At 26.8% G+C, this 23,003-nt stretch overlaps 5 protein-coding genes across 6 annotated transcripts; 3 read left to right on the top strand and 2 right to left on the bottom strand.

Annotated features, from left to right (window-relative positions):
- The first annotated feature begins 2,417 nt into the window (after positions 1-2,417).
- On the top strand, positions 2,418-4,750 carry LOC111031709 (motile sperm domain-containing protein 1-like). Its single transcript, XM_022311763.1, has 4 exons — positions 2,418-2,756; positions 2,819-3,133; positions 4,097-4,237; positions 4,344-4,750. Exons 1-4 carry the CDS (start codon positions 2,627-2,629, stop codon positions 4,376-4,378), a joined length of 621 nt encoding a protein of 206 aa, XP_022167455.1. The 5' UTR covers positions 2,418-2,626; the 3' UTR covers positions 4,379-4,750.
- A 76-nt stretch (positions 4,751-4,826) lies between these two features.
- LOC111031708 (eukaryotic translation initiation factor 4E type 2) lies at positions 4,827-7,123 on the bottom strand. The gene is made up of 5 exons (XM_022311762.1): positions 6,987-7,123; positions 6,855-6,924; positions 5,344-5,586; positions 5,107-5,259; positions 4,827-5,039 (listed from the first exon to the last, which is right to left on the bottom strand). Exons 1-5 carry the CDS (start codon positions 7,004-7,006, stop codon positions 4,875-4,877), a joined length of 651 nt encoding a protein of 216 aa, XP_022167454.1. The 5' UTR covers positions 7,007-7,123; the 3' UTR covers positions 4,827-4,874.
- Positions 7,124-7,232: 109 nt separating this feature from the next.
- On the top strand, positions 7,233-10,036 carry LOC111031707 (coiled-coil domain-containing protein 150-like). Of its 2 annotated transcripts, none has more exons than XM_022311760.1 (8): positions 7,233-7,815; positions 7,878-8,004; positions 8,114-8,569; positions 8,813-8,983; positions 9,076-9,290; positions 9,353-9,551; positions 9,655-9,801; positions 9,867-10,036. In XM_022311760.1, exons 1-8 carry the CDS (start codon positions 7,340-7,342, stop codon positions 9,906-9,908), a joined length of 1,833 nt encoding a protein of 610 aa, XP_022167452.1. In that variant the 5' UTR covers positions 7,233-7,339; the 3' UTR covers positions 9,909-10,036. The 2 variants fall into 2 exon arrangements, with proteins under 2 accessions (XP_022167452.1, XP_022167453.1); XM_022311761.1 differs by having other exon boundaries at positions 7,664-7,780; positions 7,856-8,004.
- A 4,343-nt stretch (positions 10,037-14,379) lies between these two features.
- Positions 14,380-15,545, top strand: LOC111031712 (mitochondrial pyruvate carrier 1). Its single transcript, XM_022311765.1, has 3 exons — positions 14,380-14,763; positions 14,853-14,953; positions 15,016-15,545. The coding sequence occupies exons 1-3, from the start codon at positions 14,696-14,698 to the stop codon at positions 15,189-15,191; spliced, it is 345 nt and encodes a 114-aa protein (XP_022167457.1). The 5' UTR covers positions 14,380-14,695; the 3' UTR covers positions 15,192-15,545.
- Positions 15,546-15,996: 451 nt separating this feature from the next.
- LOC111031711 lies at positions 15,997-20,921 on the bottom strand. Its single transcript, XM_022311764.1, has 14 exons — positions 20,166-20,921; positions 19,961-20,098; positions 19,768-19,886; positions 19,527-19,671; positions 19,324-19,453; positions 19,093-19,261; positions 18,833-19,013; positions 18,659-18,776; positions 18,334-18,574; positions 18,105-18,261; positions 17,911-18,042; positions 17,532-17,649; positions 16,799-16,956; positions 15,997-16,725 (listed from the first exon to the last, which is right to left on the bottom strand). Exons 1-14 carry the CDS (start codon positions 20,654-20,656, stop codon positions 16,620-16,622), a joined length of 2,403 nt encoding a protein of 800 aa, XP_022167456.1. The 5' UTR covers positions 20,657-20,921; the 3' UTR covers positions 15,997-16,619.
- Positions 20,922-23,003: the final 2,082 nt, after the last annotated feature.

The following is a 23,003-nucleotide window of genomic DNA, read 5'->3' as shown; positions in this document are numbered from 1 at the left end:
AATATTGTACTTAAGTGCCTATTTGCAGTATGGCTATGATTAACATTTTGTTCAAAAACGTTTGTAGTTTCACCAAAGATTTTCACAAAAGCATTGGCAGTTTTTAATTATACATCGCCATCTTGTTAACCCAGAAGCCAAAGGTCTATTTACTTTAGAAAATTTAAAATTGTCTAATACCAAAAGTATGTTTCCACATTCTGATTCGATAAATTGAGATGCCACTATAGGTAGATGCGTATAAGACTCAAGAACGTGTACTGAACATAAAAACCTCATAATTCTAAACGAAACTCGGGTAATTCAAGCAATTAATAATATTTCTATCTAACATTTCCAATTATTAGATCCACGATAATGTAGTAAAAGGTGATAAGATATGACATGATTGACGATTTTCGTCTGAGACTATTGTTATTTGTTCCTTGTTTGAAAATTTGGACTTCCAAATACTTTATAACACGCCCCGTCGCAAACAGTACCTACGGGAACGAGAACGCTTTGTTTAAAAATATTTATTTTTCTGGGTGGAATTTACAAACACATTTTTTTTATTATACAAGTAAAAGCGTATTAACCGTACACCTATTAAACATCAATTTCAATTATGGTTTATTTTATTTTTCATTTAGACAATAACATCAATTAAACTAAAATGTATGTCCCTAAATAATGTTCCTAGGTGTGTATTTATAATTTATGTAATTATTATTTTTCTACGACCAAGGCACGGCTAAACGTTGACAAACTTTGTAGTTTTTGTTATTCAAACTAGCTTATTTAAAGAATTCGGCGCTCGGAAAGTCCGAAAAGTAAGTTCAAGTTCCAAAGAATATGAAAACGATATAACTTTAAAAATCGAAACTTATAGCAAAATTCTAACCTAACCTAGACTACAGCAGTCTTATACTCTTATTTTTAAAAATGTTTGACAAATGTGTTTTGGGTATTTTTAGGCTGCTGTAAGACCAATTAATCAGAGTCTTTACATTAAATTGATAGGATTTCTTTTCAAAAATAAACATTTTATAGTACGTAAGGAAAAATACTATTTACAATGAATGTTAATAGTTATATTATAATAGCTATTAAAATATCTATTATTTGAATTTATTTGAAAAATAATGATTCAATAATGGTTAAGAAGTTAATATTAAGAGTAGTATTCGTGTTCTCTAACAAATTGTTCATTTATTATTCATAATTTAATTTACATTTATATTTTTGGAATTAATCATAATTATAACGATTCATTGTTAAGTAAATTGCACATGTTTTTCGAAAAAAAGTGTATTTTTACAGTGAAAAATAATAATATTATAGTAAACTATTCCATACCTACATCTAGTGAATATACTACGCTAAAATAGATGTAAATACTAAATATTATTAAGTACGAACTACGAGGTGTACCTACAATGCATATAAAATATAAAGATTAATAATATATGGTTTTGAATACTTCGAGCAAGCCTGTGTTACCCGGCGTATAGTATAGGCAAAATGGGTTACGTATTGGTGAAATGAAGACGGCGTTTGAATTGTTGCCGTGATATTTAATATTAAATGTGAGTCTAAAAAGTACATTGAAGCCCCAAAATATTGAGAAAACAAACTTACGCGTAAACATTGATTTTTCCGGCGAACCACATCTAAGATGCATGCGTGCAGTAGGTACACTATACCGCCAAACAAACAGCTACCTATCTAAGTATTCGTCTTCGTGTCGTTCCGATCTGAAACTTGAAAGTATCGAGATATTTTATGAAAATAACCCGAACCTAACGAAATATGTTGATATGTGTTATATTCAATACAGCTTAACAACTTGTCCGATTTTTGATGCAAAATGTATTCACTGAAATTATTAAAATTGTTAATCGTCTCCAATAAATGGGGACAATTGGTGATTTCCATAGATGTCAGATATTAAAATATTATAAAATCCATAGACCTTATATACTCAATATGTAATCATAACACATTACTTTGCATTTACTAATTTACTATGCGGATAAAAAAATATCTTTTTTTCCTGTTTAATTGACAGCAGAGGTGGACTATCTGTTTTAACAATACTATTTGTCTGCGATAGTGCGGACGTGCGGTCATCGTTTATTGGCGAATAGATTAAAATATATACAATAAATAACATGGGTATAAAGGTACCTAATTCGCTCAAACGCATGACCCCTAACTCGACCACCACATCTCGGGCACATCACCGGTCGAGTTCTCGACTGTTGGCGAAGTGCCATGTCGTCATGTCGATGTCACAGACAAGTTGCTGGCATACAAAGACCTCATACCAAGTAGGTAGGTACAAGGTCTATGGTGGTACCTATATATTTTTAATTTGATAATAGTGTAACAAAAAAACATATGTAAAATAAAATGATAAGAGATTAGAGATAAAAAAACAACAAATGTTTGTAGATTCAAGATTGTGATTTGTGCTTTATTAGGTACTGGGTAATAACAAAAGTTGCGTATGTAATAATTTTCTTTGGATTGCATCACAAACAATAGGTTTATTAAGTCAAAACGTAATACATTTAATACCATTTAAAAAATCACTAAACCATACAAATTATGAGACGCATTTTGTTTTAAACTATAAATAGTCATGATGACTGAATGTAAAGTCCCTGTATTTGTCAGTCCCCAATCGTTAACTTTTAGTTTGGAGGACAAGTCATCCCACAGGCAAATAATTACGCTATTTAATCCATACGACTTTCCAGTCAGATTTAAAGGTAAATTCAATGTACATTTTTTTTATTTCTATTTGTGTTTTTATGATATTATTTGTTCATAGTTTTTTGTACATGTACAAAAAAGTATACTGTAGTTGAACCAGAAGGTTCAATAAGTGCAAGTTCTCGAGTGGATATAGTAGTCAGGCATAATGCTCCTGCACCAGCATTTTGCGATATCAGAGATAAATTCAGAATACAAATGCAATATTATACAACCAAAAAAGTCATTGGACACAAAGATGTTGAAACGATATTAGTAAGGTCTTCCGACAATTTTGAGCTACCAGCTGAAAATTTTAAGCAATTACTCAGAACTGATATATCTGTTGATAATTATGATAATGAATCTGAAATAAGACAAAACTTTAATACAAGTGAGCTATTTTAAATTTAAATTATAATTGGTAATGATCGCTTCTATTTAGTTTTAATATAATATTTTATGCATTATGATTAAGACCTTGAATTTTATTGAAAAATAAATAAATTCTTTAATCTGCGTTATTTAATATTTTCCAACTTAATGTTTTATTTTTACATTCAACTTTAATAAAACGGCTAGTGTCTCATTAACTCCTACTTCATCATATCATTGTTAAAATATAACTAGTTATTTGAATTTCAATTTTTTTATTTAAATGTATCTCAATTCTAAAATTTATTAGAATGCCTTATCAATATTGTCTTTGTCGCCATATCCTATTCAGTTATTTTAGGGTTCAGTATTTGCCCCTAGAATTTTTAATTGTAAATGCAATATCTGTATGTTCATTTTTTTATGGTCAACAAAGAACATCAATAATCTCTTTGAATATTAAGAGGACGCTATACACCCTCATACATTGTCATTTATCACTGTACTACTAACACATAACAAAGCAAATTGTATGTTCTGAATAATCCATTTAACTTAATTATGTTTAATACTACAATGGATTTAATAAATTTAATCAACTTAAAACCAATTTAGAAGAATAATAACGTGGTTTTTTTTTATATTTTAATTTTACTAACAGTTTTTAAAATTGCTGTAACTTGTTTTAAAAATAAAATGTAAAAAAATTTTGTGAAATGAATCACTATATATTATTCTAACTTCTAAAGTTGATAATAGGTCAATTTATCATAATATTGAACATACCAGAATTAAGTGGATTATTCAGAAAGTACTATTTGCTATGTTATGTGTTTTTATGATTGAGACAAAAATGCAAGCAGATGTATTAATGTTTAATTCTTAATTTCAAACATTTAAATAGACATTTTTAAGTGCTCCTGTTAAATATTCAACATAAATAATAAAAATTATTTTTGTCATCTTTTAAAAAATATTTTAGATACTCCAGGACCAAATTTCACAACTCTATTTATGGCTGGTATATGTATTTGTGGATTACTTCTACCATCATCTGAAGATTCAGACATTCTGAAATTTCGTATTTCTTTCAATTTAAAATTAGCATTAGCTTTTGTTTTGGGTAAGAATGTATGTTATAATTGACTAGAATTTAAGTAGCACTATTATAGCCTTTTAATACTATCATAAAATATGAACTGTGTCTCATCTAATATTTATTATTTCAGGTATGACTACAATAACAATATTACAACATCAATAATCCACAACAATATTTTTACTTATGAATCCGCTTGTTAACAATAGTTTGAAACTGTTTTCTACTCAATATGCATGGTTTAATTATTAGTTATTAGATATTAATTTATTCTGAAAGCATTAATCTTTTTAATAGATTAATCTGCTATGTTTTTGCTATGCATTTGAATGTTTTGATATAATTTATTGTTGATTATAGTTTTAAGATTTCTATTATTCTTCAAAGATTATTATCAACCTTCAAGAATTTCAATGCCATACAATTTGCACTAATGGATAAATACATGTATTAAGGCTATAATATATTTTTTTGGATAAACACTGCCACCATATTTTTTAAGGATATTTTTAAATGTTTTATCCGCCATTGGATAATTGGGTTGTAAAAAAAAATTGTAAATAATAAATTGTATTTTAATTTTTTTTTAATTAATATTTAATTAACTTTTTCAATAAAGAATTTTTTATATTTAATTCATGTTGGTTTTAATTAGTGTAATTTACATCTTATAAACACTAGATACCGATTTGATACTTTCATTATGTGTTTTATATTCTAGAATTGTATTTGGTGGCAAATTTAATACTCTGCGTAGTGTATCTCTTATTCTGTTAGTAGCCCCTTGATCATATGAAGTCTTGTTCCAAATTGATATTATATCTTCCTAAAATAAATAAGTGTTATTATTAAACATACAAACATTAAATTAGAAAAAATGTGAGCCAGCTTACTTGAAATCTCAAAGAAACAACAGCTCCACATATCTCATCACCCACCATAAACTGTTCACCTAACATTGCTAAAATGAGATTCTCCCAGCATCTGGATGCTAGGCCTTTACGTATTCGTAAAACCCATTTTCCTCCTCGGGCATTTGATTCATCCTAAAAATGGAAAATCGAATAAAAAATTACTTTAAATATCTTACATTAGTTTGTCAAAAACTTAAATATGACCAATAAAATTACCTCCCACATTGGTTTGATTCCGACTTTAAATAAATGGAATTCACTGTGTGATTGCAAGGCACAAGGCCTTACCATATGGCTATATATTGTCCAAAATTGTTCAACTGAACCAAACCTAGCTAGATATTTAAGATTTTGATCATAACTAGGGGTGTTTCCTGGCTTACCGGGAAATCTACGACTAAACCAAAACCAATATTGATGTTGAAGTTTATGATCTCCAGAAGGTATTGACAGTGGTATCTAAAAATATTAAAATAAGGTTTGTTTAAATTATTATATAGTAATTGTAGCATTTTCAATTAAAGTAATAGTATCATGTATTTTAAGTATCTTCAACAAAATAAGTTTAAATTACTTTTTAACAACAAAAGGTGAAGAGGCTTACTTCACTCTCAAGTTATAATTACTAGTAGAAATAATATTTTATTTAAACTGTTGTATTTATAAGTGCTAACTCATACAAAAAAAATGTGTGATATAAATAATAATACTAATAATTCTAATTAGGCTAAATTTAAAATCATATTTATGAAATTTGTTTCAATTTTAGTACCTGATATTTTATCAAAAATTGGAATACTTGTTCAAATAAATTATCAAAATATTTACCTTACTACTAACTTTAATACTAATAAATTTTCTACATCAATTAATAAAAAAAAATATATGTTTCTGATAATATAATTTAAACGTACAATTATATTTGTTCAGAACATTATGTGTAGATTGCTAGAAAACAAAGATTAATTTTTACTTCAGTATCATTATCAGCATTTCAGTATCATAATCATTGAGTGAAATATTCTTTGGAAAATCAAGATAAAAATATATTTATTTATATATAACATTATATTAAACTTAAATTCAAAAATAATTTATTGGTCGACCAATAATATTAATGGGTTTAATTTTTAAGTGAATTACCTTATAGGTTTTATGTACATCTTATCAAACACACTATTATTGTCTATTTATATTTTAAAAACGTTAAGCCATATGAACATAGAAGAAATTAATATTTAACCGTGAAACTTAGCATGTAATTTCATTAATTTATTTTAATAATTAAATTAGTTATTTGTATTATGTTAAAGCCTAATATATTTAATTTTGACAACAAATAAAAAAAGTTTGTATCATAAATAACTAATTACCTATGTCAAATTAGAAAACCTGACTTTTTATTTTCATTGATCGGTAAAATTATACACATACAAAGTTGAAAGGGAAATAACTTTTGTACAGATTACAGATCTACATTATTGAACAACAGAAAATAAATATAACTATGTGCATCAATAATTCATTAGCTTAATCATATTTATAATATTTTGACTATATCCTATACGGCTATACACATGTTCTTGGCACAATAAGATATATGTAGCATATAAGCATATAAGTATTGAAATAATTTCAATAGAGTAATAATTATTCAAATTGTTTCAATAATACTTCACATAAATTACAAATATACAATACAGTTAAAATAAACAATTTATACTGACATTAATTAATTTGTCGGCAAGCGTCATATCTTTGGATGTAGTGTTCTCGTCTTCACTCACAGTTTTCGATCTAAAATTAAAAATATTAAATTTTCAATATCTTAAAACAATTATATTAATTATAATACTAACCCTTCAAATTTACTAGCCATAGTAGTATAACTAAATACAGTAATAATAAGGTTTATTCAACTATTTCAAATATTTACAAAATATGGAACTCTAATATTCACAAAATTCACAATGGTTTTGAACACGTTATCACGGGAAATGCTCGATTTTTAGTTTATCGTGTGATGGCGATGTAAACAAAAAAAAAGAATTGTTAGTGATAAGCAGTAACAGTAATTGTATGAGATATGAGATTGTATTCTTGTTTCTTGTAATCGAATGTAGGTATGTAATGATTTCATAAAATTTGTACTTTGTGAGTTCTATTTTTAAATAATTATGACAATAGACTTATCGCCACGAAATTATCAATTATGAGTGACTCCTGTAGTGAAAACACTGATTTCTTAGTGTCGTTACCATCAGATTTCTTTCAAGTCCACACTTCAGACAGTGAAACGAATGAAGACACAGTCACTGAAGAGTTGTCGATCAGCTCAAGTAGTTTCAAAGGTGTAATTGACAATTTAGTGACAAATTTAGATACTTTATCAAATCAAATTAACGAAATAGAACAAATGGAAACTAGCTACATCAGCAATGGTCTGTCTAGTCCTCTTAGTGCTTCCTCACCTCTTAAACGAAATGCCGAAAGAAAAATAAACTATAGTTCCATTGATTCTTTGATGCATGAAATGGTCAATACTTATGAGTACAATGATAAGTTATTAAGAAATTTAGATAATAGCCATGCTCAGCGTAATGTCAGTTTTCAAGAAAAAGATGTTAAATCTCCTCTTATAACCAAAAAAACTGTTAGTGATGGATTAGAAGATAACAATTTACAGAGGTACTTATTTAATTTGTTATTTTTTTTTATATTATTGTAGGTAATATGTTTGTTTATTTAAGTTTATGTGATGACTTGGAAAATGTAACCCCACGTGTAACTACAACTTTAAATGATTACCAAAAATTGGACTCTGTTTCAAAAGAAAATTTGTGGTTGAAACTCGGAAAAGAAATTTATCGTAGACAAGTAACAATTTTTTTTGATACTCAAAGATTTTAAAATACATACAATTATGTAATAATATTTAAATAATTAATTTGACAAATTTCTTTTTTGATATATGTTGGATATACAGAATATAGAAAAAAAAGTTTTAGATTTAGAAGAGAAGTTATCAAGTTATGAAAAAAGAATAGTTGAATATAAAGAAGTAGATTGCCAAAAAAATAATCTTCTTGATGATCTTGCTGCACGGTCTGCTATGATTTTAAGTCAAGTAAGAGCATATAGTACAATCAATGAAAAAATCAACAGAGATTTACAATCTGAGCGCAAAAATAAAAAAGAAATTTTGGAAACTGTTAAAGAAAAAATCGAACATTATAAAAGTGATACAGCTAAAGCAATTTCTCGGAGTAATTCTTACAAGGCTCGAACAGAAAATGCTGAAAAAAAGTTAGATGAATTATTAATTAAATGCCAAAAAGTAGAAGAACAAACAAAACAATTACAAATAAGTTTTGAAAAAAAAAATGAAGAAAATGAATTACTACAAAATGAATTGGTTAAACTACAAGAAAAAAATAAAAGTGTGAGTTTAAAAATACAGTAGAAATTGCTTAATGCGAAATCAAAGGGACAACATAATGTGATCATAGTAACTGATAGGTTGTACAAAGTGATATAAATAATCATAGCACTTACAACTGGTACTTGTAATTCTGTGTGTATTAAGCGATATGGTGTGTTTACCGATGACGTACTAAACAATTTATACTGTAGTAGTTTAAAACTAATGTTAAGTATAAACTCAATATTATGTTTAATGTTTTAGATATCCGAAAAGTACAATAGATCAATAAATAAGTGTAGTGAGTTAGAGAAAGAAGTACTAGTATTAAGTCAAGAAAAAAAAGTACTATGTGAGAAAACTTTAAAATATGATCAACTTTTAGATCAAAAGCGTAGAATTGAAGACATTGTTGATCAAATGAAAAGTACTGAGGTATATAGATTGTATTAATAGTTATTTAATAAAAAAAAAATACTTAAATGTTTTTATTTTTATAATTATTGTACCAAAATATTATTATCTAGGCTCAAACTGCAGAGGAACTTAATGCAGCAAAAGAAGAAATTAAAACTGTAAAAAATGATCTAAAGAGCTTTTATCAAAAACAGCTAGATGCTATGCTCTCTGAAAAAGTGTCCGATTATCAGCGTAAATTAGATGGAATTGTTCAAATTACAAATGAGGAAAATAAATTGATAAAACTTCAAATGAATAACCAAATAATTAATTTAAAAGAAAGGTTCAAAAAAAAATTTAATTGCTTTAAAAATAAAAAATTTTATAAAATAATTTTATATTCAGGTATGAAAAAGAAAAGTCACTACTCAATTCAAAACACAGAGAAGAGTTGGAACGTTATGAAGTACTTATAAAAGATAAATTAGAATGTATTTCTGCTTTGGAAAAACGTTTAGAAGCCGAAGTTCAAGAAAAGCGACAATTGGTTAAAAGTGTGATGGGAGTGGTAAAAAATGTAAACATTGATAGTCAATCAAATTCAGTAAGCAAATACCTGATTTAATTTTACTTGAACTATATCATACTTTTCATATTATTATAAAACGAATGAACAGTAAATTATTTTAATTCTTATAATATTTCAGAAATTAAATAGTGATATTAAGTACCAAAGAAAAAAATCTAATAATAATAGTAACTCATCTTCAAAATTAGATGATTTTTCGTTTTTTGAACAAGAACATTTATTGCACCAAGTAACTCCAACAGAATTAAGAAAGCATATTGAAATTGTAAGTGGAGTATAAAGTTTTTATCTTTCTATAAACACAAAGCCTATATTTATTTTATTTTTCAGCTTTTAAATAAATATCCTGGAAATCCTTTGACACAAAAATGAAAATGTTGTTGTATTATAACTTGTTTATTTGAGTATTGCATAAAATTTCCAACTATATTTATAAATATTTATTGTTCCTTCACACATTAATTTATTTAAATTATATAATTTATATATACAATTCTAACAGCTTATAGATTTATATACCTTTATATAACTTTTTTTTAAATTTTATTATGTATGTTTTTTTTGTAATTATTGTCAGTCAAAATATTATTTTACAATATTAGTAAAATAAGTTAAATTATTATGTGTATTTATATTTACCATTGGTACACTAAAAATAAAATGTATATGTTTACATATTGTTTATATTATTATAAAAATATAAATATTTGCACATACAATGTTGTATGTAGACTTTTATTTAAAAATTTAATTTCTTCAAATATCAAGCATGTTAAAATTAAAATACAATATCCAAAAAAAAAGTTTATTATAAATGTATAATATACTCTCCAAAAAGCATCAGTACCAATTAAAACATATTTTAAACAAAAATTAATTTATATTAAATTAAATACTTTTAAATACTTTTTTTTGATGATTCTACTAAAAGTGTATTAGTTCTGGTTTAAATAAATTATAAAACCAATGAAAATGCTCATCATACAATTATAATGATATATTGTATCGTATCTTACCTACCTACATCATAGTTTAAAGTTAAATATTACGTCCTAGTTACCAAATTGTATCATTTGTACGTGGAATCACCCAAAATATTTCCCTTCATTAATATGTATTTATATGCATTTTAATTATATTGTATTATGGTAGGTACCTTAATATAAATAATATGAATAATAATAACTGTTTTTGATGTTACATTTTAACTTATGGAGTGTTTTAATAAATTTATTTTTTGACAAATTATAATAAGTATAAATATATAAATAATCTATTTTAATTATTAATTTTCACTACTTATACTTTTATTGATATATCTATTTTAAGTTTTAATGACCATTTATCCGGAGTGTCCCTCCTATTCGACCTGCAATGGATCGTGGATAGAAATATATACCTAATGATAACGAATTATTTCCAGCAGAAATAAATGAATAAGTGGTAATAATATTAATATTATTTAAAGTGGGTAAGCTATGCTAAAATGACTGGTTCAATCTATTACCGAAACCCTACTTTAATTGTCAACATCGGTCAGTATTTTTGATTTTATAAGCATATTGCCTTATTAGGTAGGTAAATAAGCATCAGAATTCAGCAATAGGTACACTTCGTGTAAGAAGAATATTCTTAACAAAATGTTCTTCTTTTAACAATAGATAGGTAATAGTTACACAAATAGCTACAAATTTAATATATATGTTGTACAATAAGATATTCCTAGCTTTCCCTATCAACACCGCAAGATATTAGACATAATACATGTTTACATGTTTTGGTTTATTAAATGTGATAGTTAAAATAAATTAAAAATCTGAAGTTAAGTAATAAGGATAAAAGTTAGAAGCTTAAAATTAGATTACAATGCTTCTTAAGGAATTAGGTCATGCTGGCATCAACGTCGGAGGCGGAGTTGTAGAGCTAGTCAGATGTTGATGTGGTAGTGACGGTAGTGTCAGTGGTTGAGCCCAGCGCCGGATTGAAACTTTTCGGCTCACCGAGATTTTAAATTTGTTCCAGTCCTCAACAAAGTATCGGCCCATTTGACAAAAAAAAAGTATGATCACTCGTTTAGCCTTTAAATTCATAATTGTTTCTCTAAAGCAAATTTATAATTTATCCAATATATTTAATAAAGTTACTTAGTATACTCGTTCTTAGCTATATTACTAAAAAAAAGCAAAGTTTAAGTTTAGAACTAGATACCTGCAATTTGTACTCATTTAATTTTACACTCATCAGTCATCATGTCCTTAGTATGAGTAGTATGACCATTATTTTTAATCAATTTACTATGATTTTATAATTTTAGAATTTGATTTGCTTCTAGATATCTGTTTACACAATACCTAATTAGATGTAGGTATACACAATACACATATTTCTAACACAATACATTATTTTTAAGCGGCCCATCGAGATTTTCTCGGTAGCTCGCCAGTTCAATCGGAGCCCGACTGAGCCTGTTGACTTATGGATGGATTTGAAGAAACACTCATTACTCAACTAAGTGTTTGATGTGGTCTTTAGGAATGGAATTTTGAAGTCCTTGAGTATGTTTAGGTTATTTCTTACAAACTATGGAGCGTTTGTTATAGTTCTTAAAACCTTGTTTTAGAATACTTGCAGTTTTTTAAGATGATATTGTGCTAATTTGTATTTACCTAAAATAGGGCAGGCAAAAAGTTTACTAGAAAGTGAAATTAATTTTTATGAGCATTTAAAGTTCAAATTGGTACGACATTGGATATTCAACCGTAAATTAAATACTTTTCATCAAACGATCTTCTTATTAAGTTGTAATTCAAAAACAAATAAAAGTGGATATTTAAAATTTTCCCTAAATGTTTTTTTTTATCAATTTCTATACAAGATAACATATTAAAAATATTTTAACTCTGAGGTACCTATAAAGGTTAGAGAATTTTTTTTCTATACACATCTATATAAAGGATTGAAGGTCCTCATAAGTTGTTAGAATAGCAGTTCAAAAATTGTTGTGTTGAATCTTTTTTTAGTGTAATATTTGAGTATATTATGAGTAGCCTTGTTTCACCATAATCTAAAAAAAATTTTAATAAACCCTCAAAACCTTTTTTTTTGATAATCCAAAAATAACCATTTTGTGGAGTAATTTATAGATTTATAGATGTCATAGATGGACATTGATAATACGTACATAGTAGTCCTATACTCGTATTGACTAATTATGAAATCAAATTTACGATTTTGAAAAGATATTCATACGTATAAGATACTCCTCAGTACTATATGTTAATTTTCCATCAATGAACTATTTGTTTGAATTAAATGTCTTAAATTTTAATCAAACAAATTCAATTTTATTGATATTTATAGAAAAAAAAACTAAGACAATTTTAAATGTCCGTAAAGAGCTCAAAACGAGAAAAAATATTTTGCAAATTGTGCCAAGTATAGGAATTGATAAAATCAACATAATACGTATGGAGCAAATTTCAAGTATTTACAGTTATTCGTTTGTACAATGTCATAAAATTGTCAACTTCAAACACTTATAAAAATACTCAAAATATAAATTTATATGGAATCTTGTATTACATTTTAAAAACTTAGATTTAAAAGAAAATTTTTTACGGAACTCAAAAGTTGGTTAACGAATAACGAATATAGTAAAATTAGTGTTATGAGCTAGAAAATGGTCCTGAGACGTGTTCCATTCGATCATCCATACAACCAATATAACAACAATGTTGAAAAATGTAGAACTTAAATTTTCAAAATCAAAGTTCTTGTTTTTTTTTTTAACCAAAACGATTAGAAATAATAGAAGCCCATACTTTTAACAGATATTGAGATATATAAGATTACAACATTTCCTTTTGTGCAATCAGAAAACATATGCATGGAAATCACAAAAATGTATAATATTAAATTTAAATAGAAATACAAAATTGCTAAAACAAAGCACCTTAAAATTAAATTTTTAAATATAATTAAATGATGTGTTAACTATTTGAAGTAAGTTTTAGATTAAAAATAATATTTATTTTTTCATAGATTTAACTATACATTTTTTTTAAGTATATTAAATGCATACAATTTGCCTATATAAACTCCTTTCTTTACATAGGTGATATAAATACTAAATATATTAAATTATATTATGTATTCATTTGTTCTGTGTTATTATTAACTAATAATTTCTTATCACTCATTATTGAAAACGAAGCCACATGCCCACATTTACAGGGATACATTAAAATATTGGTCCCTGAGTGATGTAAATACATTGGAGCAGGAGCAACTGTAAGAAAGTGCTTGGAAGCCCTAGAGTGAACTTGTGAATCTCCTAAAAAGTGCCCTGTCTTGCCCCCCCCCCCCAATGGGCGCCCATGGGGATACATCATATAGTATAAGAATATGTGAAGCCACAGAATAAATGATAAATATAAAAAATTTCATATATTATTCTGTGGTGAACATGTTTAAATAAATCATTTTATCAAAGAGAAGTCTGAGATTTTATCAAGGAGATTATAACTTAGCATTGGCATATAAAAGCATTCATCAACATAAATTATAATAACCTTATATTGTCTATCCCTCAAGCACACATGTTGGCTTCAATCACAATTGAGTGTATATTAAAAAATAATAATATAAGTATAATATCTTAAATCGTGAGTACAATACACAGCCAGGTTGTCATTCCTGGACCCTACTTTTATGTCTATGGGCCGGTTATGTTTTCAACCGTGGTCTGAGGTAGACAGGTATGTCTCGATAATTTTTTTAAATGGTAAATTCACTCTGTTGATAAGAATTTCGTAATTTTGTGAGTGGCTTATGACGTCTTTTACCTTGCGTATCATTGAAGTACAGTAAAATCTATTATGTTAATACCTCAACTATTTGTTATCGTCAACCACCAAAGTAGCAAATCTTTTTTACATATTCTTATCAATGTTTAACAGAAACAAACAGTTAATGTCTACTTTTTAGAACCGAGTTCTGAGACTAGACGTTGACCTCTAGTACTTCCAATAAACATTTTTTTTCAATTGAATATTAATAGTTTCATTAATTACTCATCCGTCTAACCTTCAAAATATAAAACTTTTTCCAGTCATAAAAATTATATCAGATATTTTTGAATCTAAAATATACAAAATAATATGGCTTCCATGGGTAAAAAATTGTTCGAACAACTCAAGAGTAAAGAATTCCGTACTTATTTAATGAGGTAAAAATTAATTAATTGTTTTTTAATTAATTGTTATGGGTGCAATTGATATAGTAAGTACCTATGCATTTTTTAAATTTTTATTATAGTACTCATTTTTGGGGACCAATAGCAAATTGGGGTATACCAATAGCAGCATTATCAGATGTTAGAAAAGATCCTGAACTTATTAGTGGTAAAATGACTGGAGGTAATGCATTTATTTTATTTCAATTTTGCATATAGTTATATAAATTATAATGTTTTATACAGCATTATGTTTGTATTCAATTGCATTCATGAGATTTGCATGGAAAGTCCAACCACGTAATATGCTTTTGTTTGCTTGTCATGCAACAAATGAAGTAGCTCAAGTGGTCCAACTTTCAAGATTCATCAATTATAATTATTTATCTAATAAAAAAGATAAATCAATTGAAATAGCTTAAATATTCCATTTTTTCTTATTTTGGTATACGACATATGTAATTTATTATTTAAATCAAAATTTCATTGTGATAGGCTTCTGTAACATGCATTTATAGAAATGCATATTAATTTTAACGTACTGACATCCACTTGTTACTATTGTATACAAATTTTAACAATACGATTTAGATAATACTGTATTCATATTATTTGCTCATTTTTGTATTTCATTACTATTGTAAGAAAATGAGATATACTTGGCTGTTTATAACGATTACAAATTGAACTTGTATACTTTACTTTTATGTGTTATAAAGTTTTTTTTCTTATGAAACCGTTATTTATTTTTAATAAATTATATTAGTAGTCTTTAATTGTGTACCTATTTTTAAATTGTTTATTTGCAATATCATCCTTATTGTGGTTAATGAAAAATATTATAATAATTATAATAATTTATTATTCTATCACACATACATCTGAGGAAAACGTCAAAATTCTATATCTTGTATGTTATTTGACAATTAAACTAGTAGTTTATCACAAGCATCTTAAACATTTTGACATAAAATATCTTGTGGATATTATCTGATTTTATGGTCAGTCAAGTAATGTGTATTGATTAATAAATAAAAAGAATAGTTTATTATCAACATTTCAGTAGGAGTAAATTACTTGGTAAAAAAAAAAACAATATTAGTATTATTTAGAATTTATTAACCTTTATAACCTTTTGATGGTAATATACTATCATGAAAACATTTACAGTTCGAAAGTTATATTTTTTATTAATTAATGATTTACAAATAAGTGGACGGTTATTACTTATTAACACTAGTAGAATAAATTAATATTACATTAATTTGTATCGTCTAAGTGTTTGCAATTTAAGTATGTTGATTAATATGATTATAAACAAAATATATATCATATAAATTATAGTAAATAAATAAAAAAAAGTATTGCAAAAAAAAAAATACAAATGTGTTCCTACTGTTAGGAATTAGAATATATGAAAATTAAAAACTTAAATTATGAACATTAACATATTTAAAAATACTATTTGATCACATTTAATGGACGGATTCAGTTTGAACTTAACACATACATGTTTTGCATTTGTCAGTTATAACTTATAGAACATGATAAAAATAACTAAAAATAAAATAGAAGATACATTTAAAGGAAATAAAATTAAAACTACATTTTATGCAATCCTTTAAAAATATTGGATATGAATAAAAACTTAATACTATTGAGAATATAAATTTCAAATTAAATGATGAGTTTCAAAACAGATTCAGTCAAAATTAATGGAAATAAAATATAAAATAAAATATTTGAAAGGTTATTGATCTATAACTTTGGGTTATTTGCAAATTGAACTTAAAATATAATTAAAAAATAAAAAGTTTTGATAGATCACGTCAGTCTAATATGAATATTAGCTATTTAGCCCACATTAATAAACTACACAAGACTAATGCCATGACGTAAAAAACATTACTAAGAGGAAGTGCAGCTCCAGCTATACGACATTTGAAAGTATCATACCTATAAAAATCATAAAAAGTTAAAAATACTCTGATGGTCTATTTTAATCTACTAATTAAGTAAATATAAATACCTAGTTTTGTTGTTATGTAACATGTGCATAAATTCATCTTCCATCATTTGGCCGTCGAAATAAGTGAAATCTTCTTCCTCAAATGGAAATTCATAACCTTGTATACATTCGCATTTGTAACCACCGGTGTCGTAACCACGCCCTTGTATTGGTACACACTGAAATATAAATTTTGAAGTTAAATAGTATATAGTATATAAATGAATACTAAAAAATATAGAAATAAATACAAAATAAAATAAAGTATCTACACTAAGGTTTTATTTTCCTAGTATTTAATTTAAAATGGTCAACTGTTTATTATATAAAGTTTGAAATTTTAAATTAATAAGTGATAATATCAGACATTTATTGAAAAGTTGAATCTTATACATAGGAGACCTTTTGAATAAAGACTATTCAAAAAGTTAAAATTGATTGATTTACATGGCTCAATAATTTTAAAATATGATTTCAGAATCATGATTATTTATAATATGTGTAAACGACAATTTTGATGTTCATATCTTATCAATATAAAATATGATAAATAGGGTTATTAATGAATAATAATAATTCATCATAATTCATCATGTATAAAGTTAAGTTATTTTCTGCAAGAAATTTAGACTTAAGACGAATAAACTGAAAATCTCTAATTTTGTTCAATTTGGTTTTGTACAAATACTTAACCCAGTTATTCTGTATTTGTTAAACTATAAATAATATAAAAAATAATAATAAATTGTCTTACATATGAACTACGTTGATCGCATTTATGTGTTCCTTTAAATGCATTGGGTTCATAAAATTTGTGAGGACACTGATTTATGTCCAAATTCAGAAGTGGCATAGTAACTGTAATTGCTCCTCTGAAAGTAAAAAGTGTACTTCATTAGAAGTGATCTCAGCATTTTAAATTATATTTAAGAGTGTGCTATATTGAATAAAAATACATCAAAATCTGTTAAGCATTAATTATAAGTAACATTGGAAAATAAGATGTAGTAAAACATGTGAAAATGAGACATTAAGTAACAGAACTTATTAACTTAAGAATTAAGCAACAGGAATCAATTACTGGAAGGCACTCAACGTGTTAACTGTTAATAATAAATTTAAATAGTACTTACTTGAATTCCAATTTAACCTTGAGACTATCCCATCCGAAAAATGGAACAGCATATCGTATGAACCAATCTTTTGCAGGACCATTACAATCATAATAAGGAGCTGACCAATAACCATGATCCAAATTTGCAGCTCTAAAATTTGATTTCAATTTCATGATAACAAAATTGTATTTTTATTAGTTATAGTTTATTACCTGTAAAAGGTAGGATAATATTCAAATTTGTTCAAATGGCCTCCTTCTTCAGTATATCGTAACTTTAACTTGACATAAAACTTCTCTAAACTATCAAAATTAGTAGACCAACGTTGTTTTGTAAAAGTAAACCATTCTTTATTTGTATATACTTCATCTAAATATTTAAATAATTATTATACTGATGCCAAGTAATTTAACTATTTATGAATTAATAATATTAATTTACCAGACTTGTTTAACCTGGCTAAATCTTCAACAAAGACCTTACGACCATAATTCACTGTTTTATATGCGTATGGAGCAAATAGAGTACGATTAGGAAATTTATTTTTATCCCAGAATATACCAGCTGACCATATTTTAAAATCTGCCATCACAATAGACAATGCTTCTCCGATCATTTCATCTTCAGATAAATGCTTGTCAGCCACTCTTGTACCAGAATAAACCTCTTTTGGATCTGATATCTGAAAAAAATATTTATTGTATAATATTAATATAAAATTTATTTAAAAAAATAAAAAAAATGTTTTATAAAACAAAATAGTTACTTGTAAGAATGCACTAATAAAGTTAGCAAGTCGAACAGCCATTTTAGCTTCATTAGCAAATTGTTGATGGGCTCCAAATCCATAGTCACCTAAAAGTTGTAAGTCTTCCTTGCGAAAACTAAAAATTTAAAAATTTAAGTTTAATCTATTTCAATGCAGTATGAAGTATCTTACTCATTGCAATTATTTGGATTTACTCCTCGTATGGAATTAATAACTTCATGGATATTTATATGAGAATCTTTTACAGATCCTAAGCCTGGAGTAAAGTTTTTGTATTCAGAATTTTTTTCTAAATATTGCTCACGAAGATATGGATCCATTTGGCTTGGGAAAACAATTTTACTTTGAAGCCCTTTTGTAAAAAAAATACATGCAAAAGCAAATGAGTAAATTATACTACAACACCCATTGACTATGTTAAAATAACATACATCCAATACGTTTACAGTCAAATACACCACTGTAATATTGTTCAAGTGTTGCCCGTTCTATAATTTCTCCAAGGAATGGACGACGAACTGTATTTCCTAATCGATAACCTGGTAAACATCGACATTGATAGCCACCTCGTCGAAAACCCCATCCATCCAATGGTTCACACTATAAATATATATATAGAGGTTAATATAATTTAGAATTAATTACATTAACAAAATACTTACTAATGTAGTTTCTTCTTTACATTTTGCTGTATCTGCAAAACGATTAGGACCAGAATTTCCTGCACTTACAGGGCATTGATTAATGTCTATCCGCTCAAAATCCATTTCTATTACTGATACAGCGGTATAACTATATGATTAACATATGATTACATATTAATAAAATAAACTTAGCTTCATTATAATTTCAAAAGAGAACATACGTAGGGTATTCAATATGTCGAAATCCAGTATGTCGAGGATATATGTCAGCAATTGGTACAACAGCCGCTACCAACCACTTGTTACTACGTCCACAATCAAAGTATGGTCTTGTCCACTTAATTGGACCAGGAATGTCATCAGCCCCTAGCGCACAAAAAAATATTATAATAACAGAAGTAATACAACACTTTTTGAATAAGATTGTTATAAATATTGATTTTAAAAAATATTAAAATTTACCTGGTGGACCATGGAAAGTGTGTGTTTCATTTGTATTATTGGCATAACGAATTTCTACTTGGTAAGTAGTCTTAGTATCATGTCTTCCAACAACATTATCAGGAAGCCATTTTGAATACCTAAAATATCATTTTTAAATTTAATGTTATATTATATAATAATCCTTAAAAGATTAAAACAAATAGTTAATTACCATTCATTAGTTCCATAATGTTTTGATGTATAATCCTGTGTAAGACTTTCATTAGAAAATGCGCCCAAATCTCTGACAGTAAATGTATTTAAGGTAGACATTTTTTCCAAATGTATAGGATCATTGAAATCATCAGCTCTAATTATTAATAAATCCATTATTTAATCATTATTTTACATTAATTTAGTACTGATGAGTTAATTACCGAAATGTCCTAGGAGCAAAGTATGGAAAAGTCTTATTGAAAAATCCTCTGTAAGATGGTGAATAAGACATATTCGGTGCAAAATATATGGCACTGGCATTTATGTGAGAATTAGCTGACACATCAGCAACTGTCGATAAGAAATAATACATCATACCTGGATCATATGTATCATTAATTGCTGGACGTATAAATCTGGCTTGTGATATGTAACTAAAGAAAAATCCTCTATTTAACGCCATGTTGCTTAAATGCAGCAAAGCTGTACGGTTGGGGAATACAGGATTGATAACGACATCTTTAATATCTGGTATATGTGAAACAGTGTCTTCGGGCAAATATATCTCGCTCAGCGGTTGAAAACCACAATTATCAGAATTTATTTTGTCTAACTTAAGCCGGATTTCATCCACCGCATCTTTAGGTTGCCATTCGTACTGAGCGTTCGTCCAAAAGACGAACATGAATAACAAATATGTTGGGTGAAACATTTTCCGTCAGACCTTAACACACATTTAAAAATGAAAACAAAAACAATAATATTTTACAGACGAAATGTCAACACAAATGTAAAATAAAAAGTAATAGTTAAGACACTGGACGATCAATTAAACATTAAAAGCATAATGATCGCGACTTTCCACGATGTTAATTTTTAATGTTGAATCTAATGTACCGACTATTCAGTTTTTTACAGGTGTAGGAATTTTTAAATGTAACTGGGTGGAGTTGTTTTGTCTGAAATTGTTTTGTTTACATCGAACATCGAATAAAAAGTTCTAGGTTATCATCAGTTACCTAATCACTACCATCAGCTACCACTTGTTGCTGACAGTGTAACCAAACGAAAACTATTTTTTTTTATCTATGAAACGTCTACGAAAATACGAAACAAATATGTGAAAAAATAACGTTCTTCGATTCATAAATTCTGTTTGCTTAAAAATATCCTGCCTTTAAATATAATGCGTAATATATATTATTTACTATCTAACCTTACATGACTATAATACTATATCAGGCAGTATTTCAGTATGAATGTTTAGTATGGGTTTAAAAAAATGTTGATATAAATTGGGTGGATAAAAACAAGAATAGGTACATTGTACAATATAGACGTTTAAAAAAATAAAAGACAACACAAGGCTTTAAACGCTAAAATAAACTACGCCAGAATAACATGTGGTAAAAAATGAATTGCTTATCTTGGGCCTACTATATTTAACTCATTAGATTTTGATATTAAACAGAAATTATTATTAAGGACAAAAATCAAAAAAATATAGAGTAATAAATGAGTGATAATCGTGTAATTCACTATAATTCTAATTGTAAAATAAATATTACATTTTATTTTTTAACTGTTTCTTTTATTAATTATTTAAAAAAAATTGTATTCCTTATTTTTCTCTCATATCGTAGATATTATAATTGTTTATAAATATTTAATAAATTATGTTTGTTTTATAAAGTGTACCATCTGACATCATTCATGTAGATACTATATAAATTACTTACTTTTAGGAATTAAACAAGACATGGCAGATATGTTCGACCAATTGGTTGACAATAGTGACTCACTATTAATGTCAACAGAATCGGCCATTTTAACAACCATTATTCCTGAAGTACTGGGAATGAACTTCTCAGACCAGCTAAGTACAGAAGGCACAGCATCACTATTCAACCGAAATCACTTTTGAAATCTGTTTTGTCAAAGTGCTCTGAACAATATTTATGTGTTCGATAACAAAAATGTATAGACCCTTATCTAATAAATCAAGACGGCGGCAAATTTTAACCCACTTATAAAATCTTGACATATAATAAAATTACAAATTACAACAATTTTAAATCATTATCATATATAATATTCAATTAATTATATTTACCTTTCGCTATTCTTTGGAAATCTATGAAAAGAATTATTTGACAAGGGTCCATATTTATTAGAACATACAAGACACTTTATACCCATTTTGAAGTGAAAATGTGCAAAAAAAAAACGTCAATGGTCTGGAAAAATGAGGTCAGGTTTTTTTAATATTAGAATAAAAATTTGAGGACCTGTGTTCACAAATTTCAAATTTGCAAAAATAAACGAAAAAGTTTTACGATAAAGGATAACGTGACTGCCGCACAACAAGGTAATGTGACAGCATTTCGCTGTTTCTCGTTGGTCCGCCACCTCCACAGCCACTGCAACCGAGGTGACACAACTGCTACGTATTCTATGCTACTACTGCCATGACATTTAAAATAAAATTCTGAATAGAAAAGATCATAAAAAGTTATTGTAGATTTACGCTCCATTTTTTTTATAATTTCCTCTAACAACTTATGAGGAACCTTGTATACATTTTCAAGTTTTTTTTTCAGGCAAAAATTTTTTTATCCACGGTAGCTAAAAAAACAAATTATAATCGAAAATTTCATATGCCTATTGTCTATAATAAGTTAATAGTTAATAGTTCAACACGAAACAAAATATTTTTAAAATTCTATGATGTAAGTAGAAAATGCTAACACAAACATTCAGTTAAAATGTCATGTATCTGCAGTAATTTTTTTCGAGTTACACTAAAAACCAAAATCGATTTTTTTCGAAAACTGCTTTTGAATAAAAATTCCCGATTTTCCTTAATTTTTTTTGGTTTTTCCTGTCTCATTTGAAAACGTCGGAATTTAATACTAGAAAAGTTGCTGTTGAAGAAAATCAAGCCACTTTTACTGCCCCAAACCGTGATGACAGACAAAAAAAAAAATAAGAAAACACACATTATTGTAAAATCAATGCATTCATCTCTCCGCTCAGAATCTAAAAGCAGGTAAGTGGGT

The sequence above is a fragment of the Myzus persicae genome, unplaced genomic scaffold, assembly GCF_001856785.1.
Source record: "Myzus persicae strain clone G006 unplaced genomic scaffold, MPER_G0061.0, whole genome shotgun sequence".
Lineage (NCBI taxonomy): Eukaryota > Metazoa > Arthropoda > Insecta > Hemiptera > Aphididae > Myzus > Myzus persicae.
Note: the sequence above shows the minus strand (reverse complement) of the source record. Positions and strands in the feature narration are given on the sequence as shown.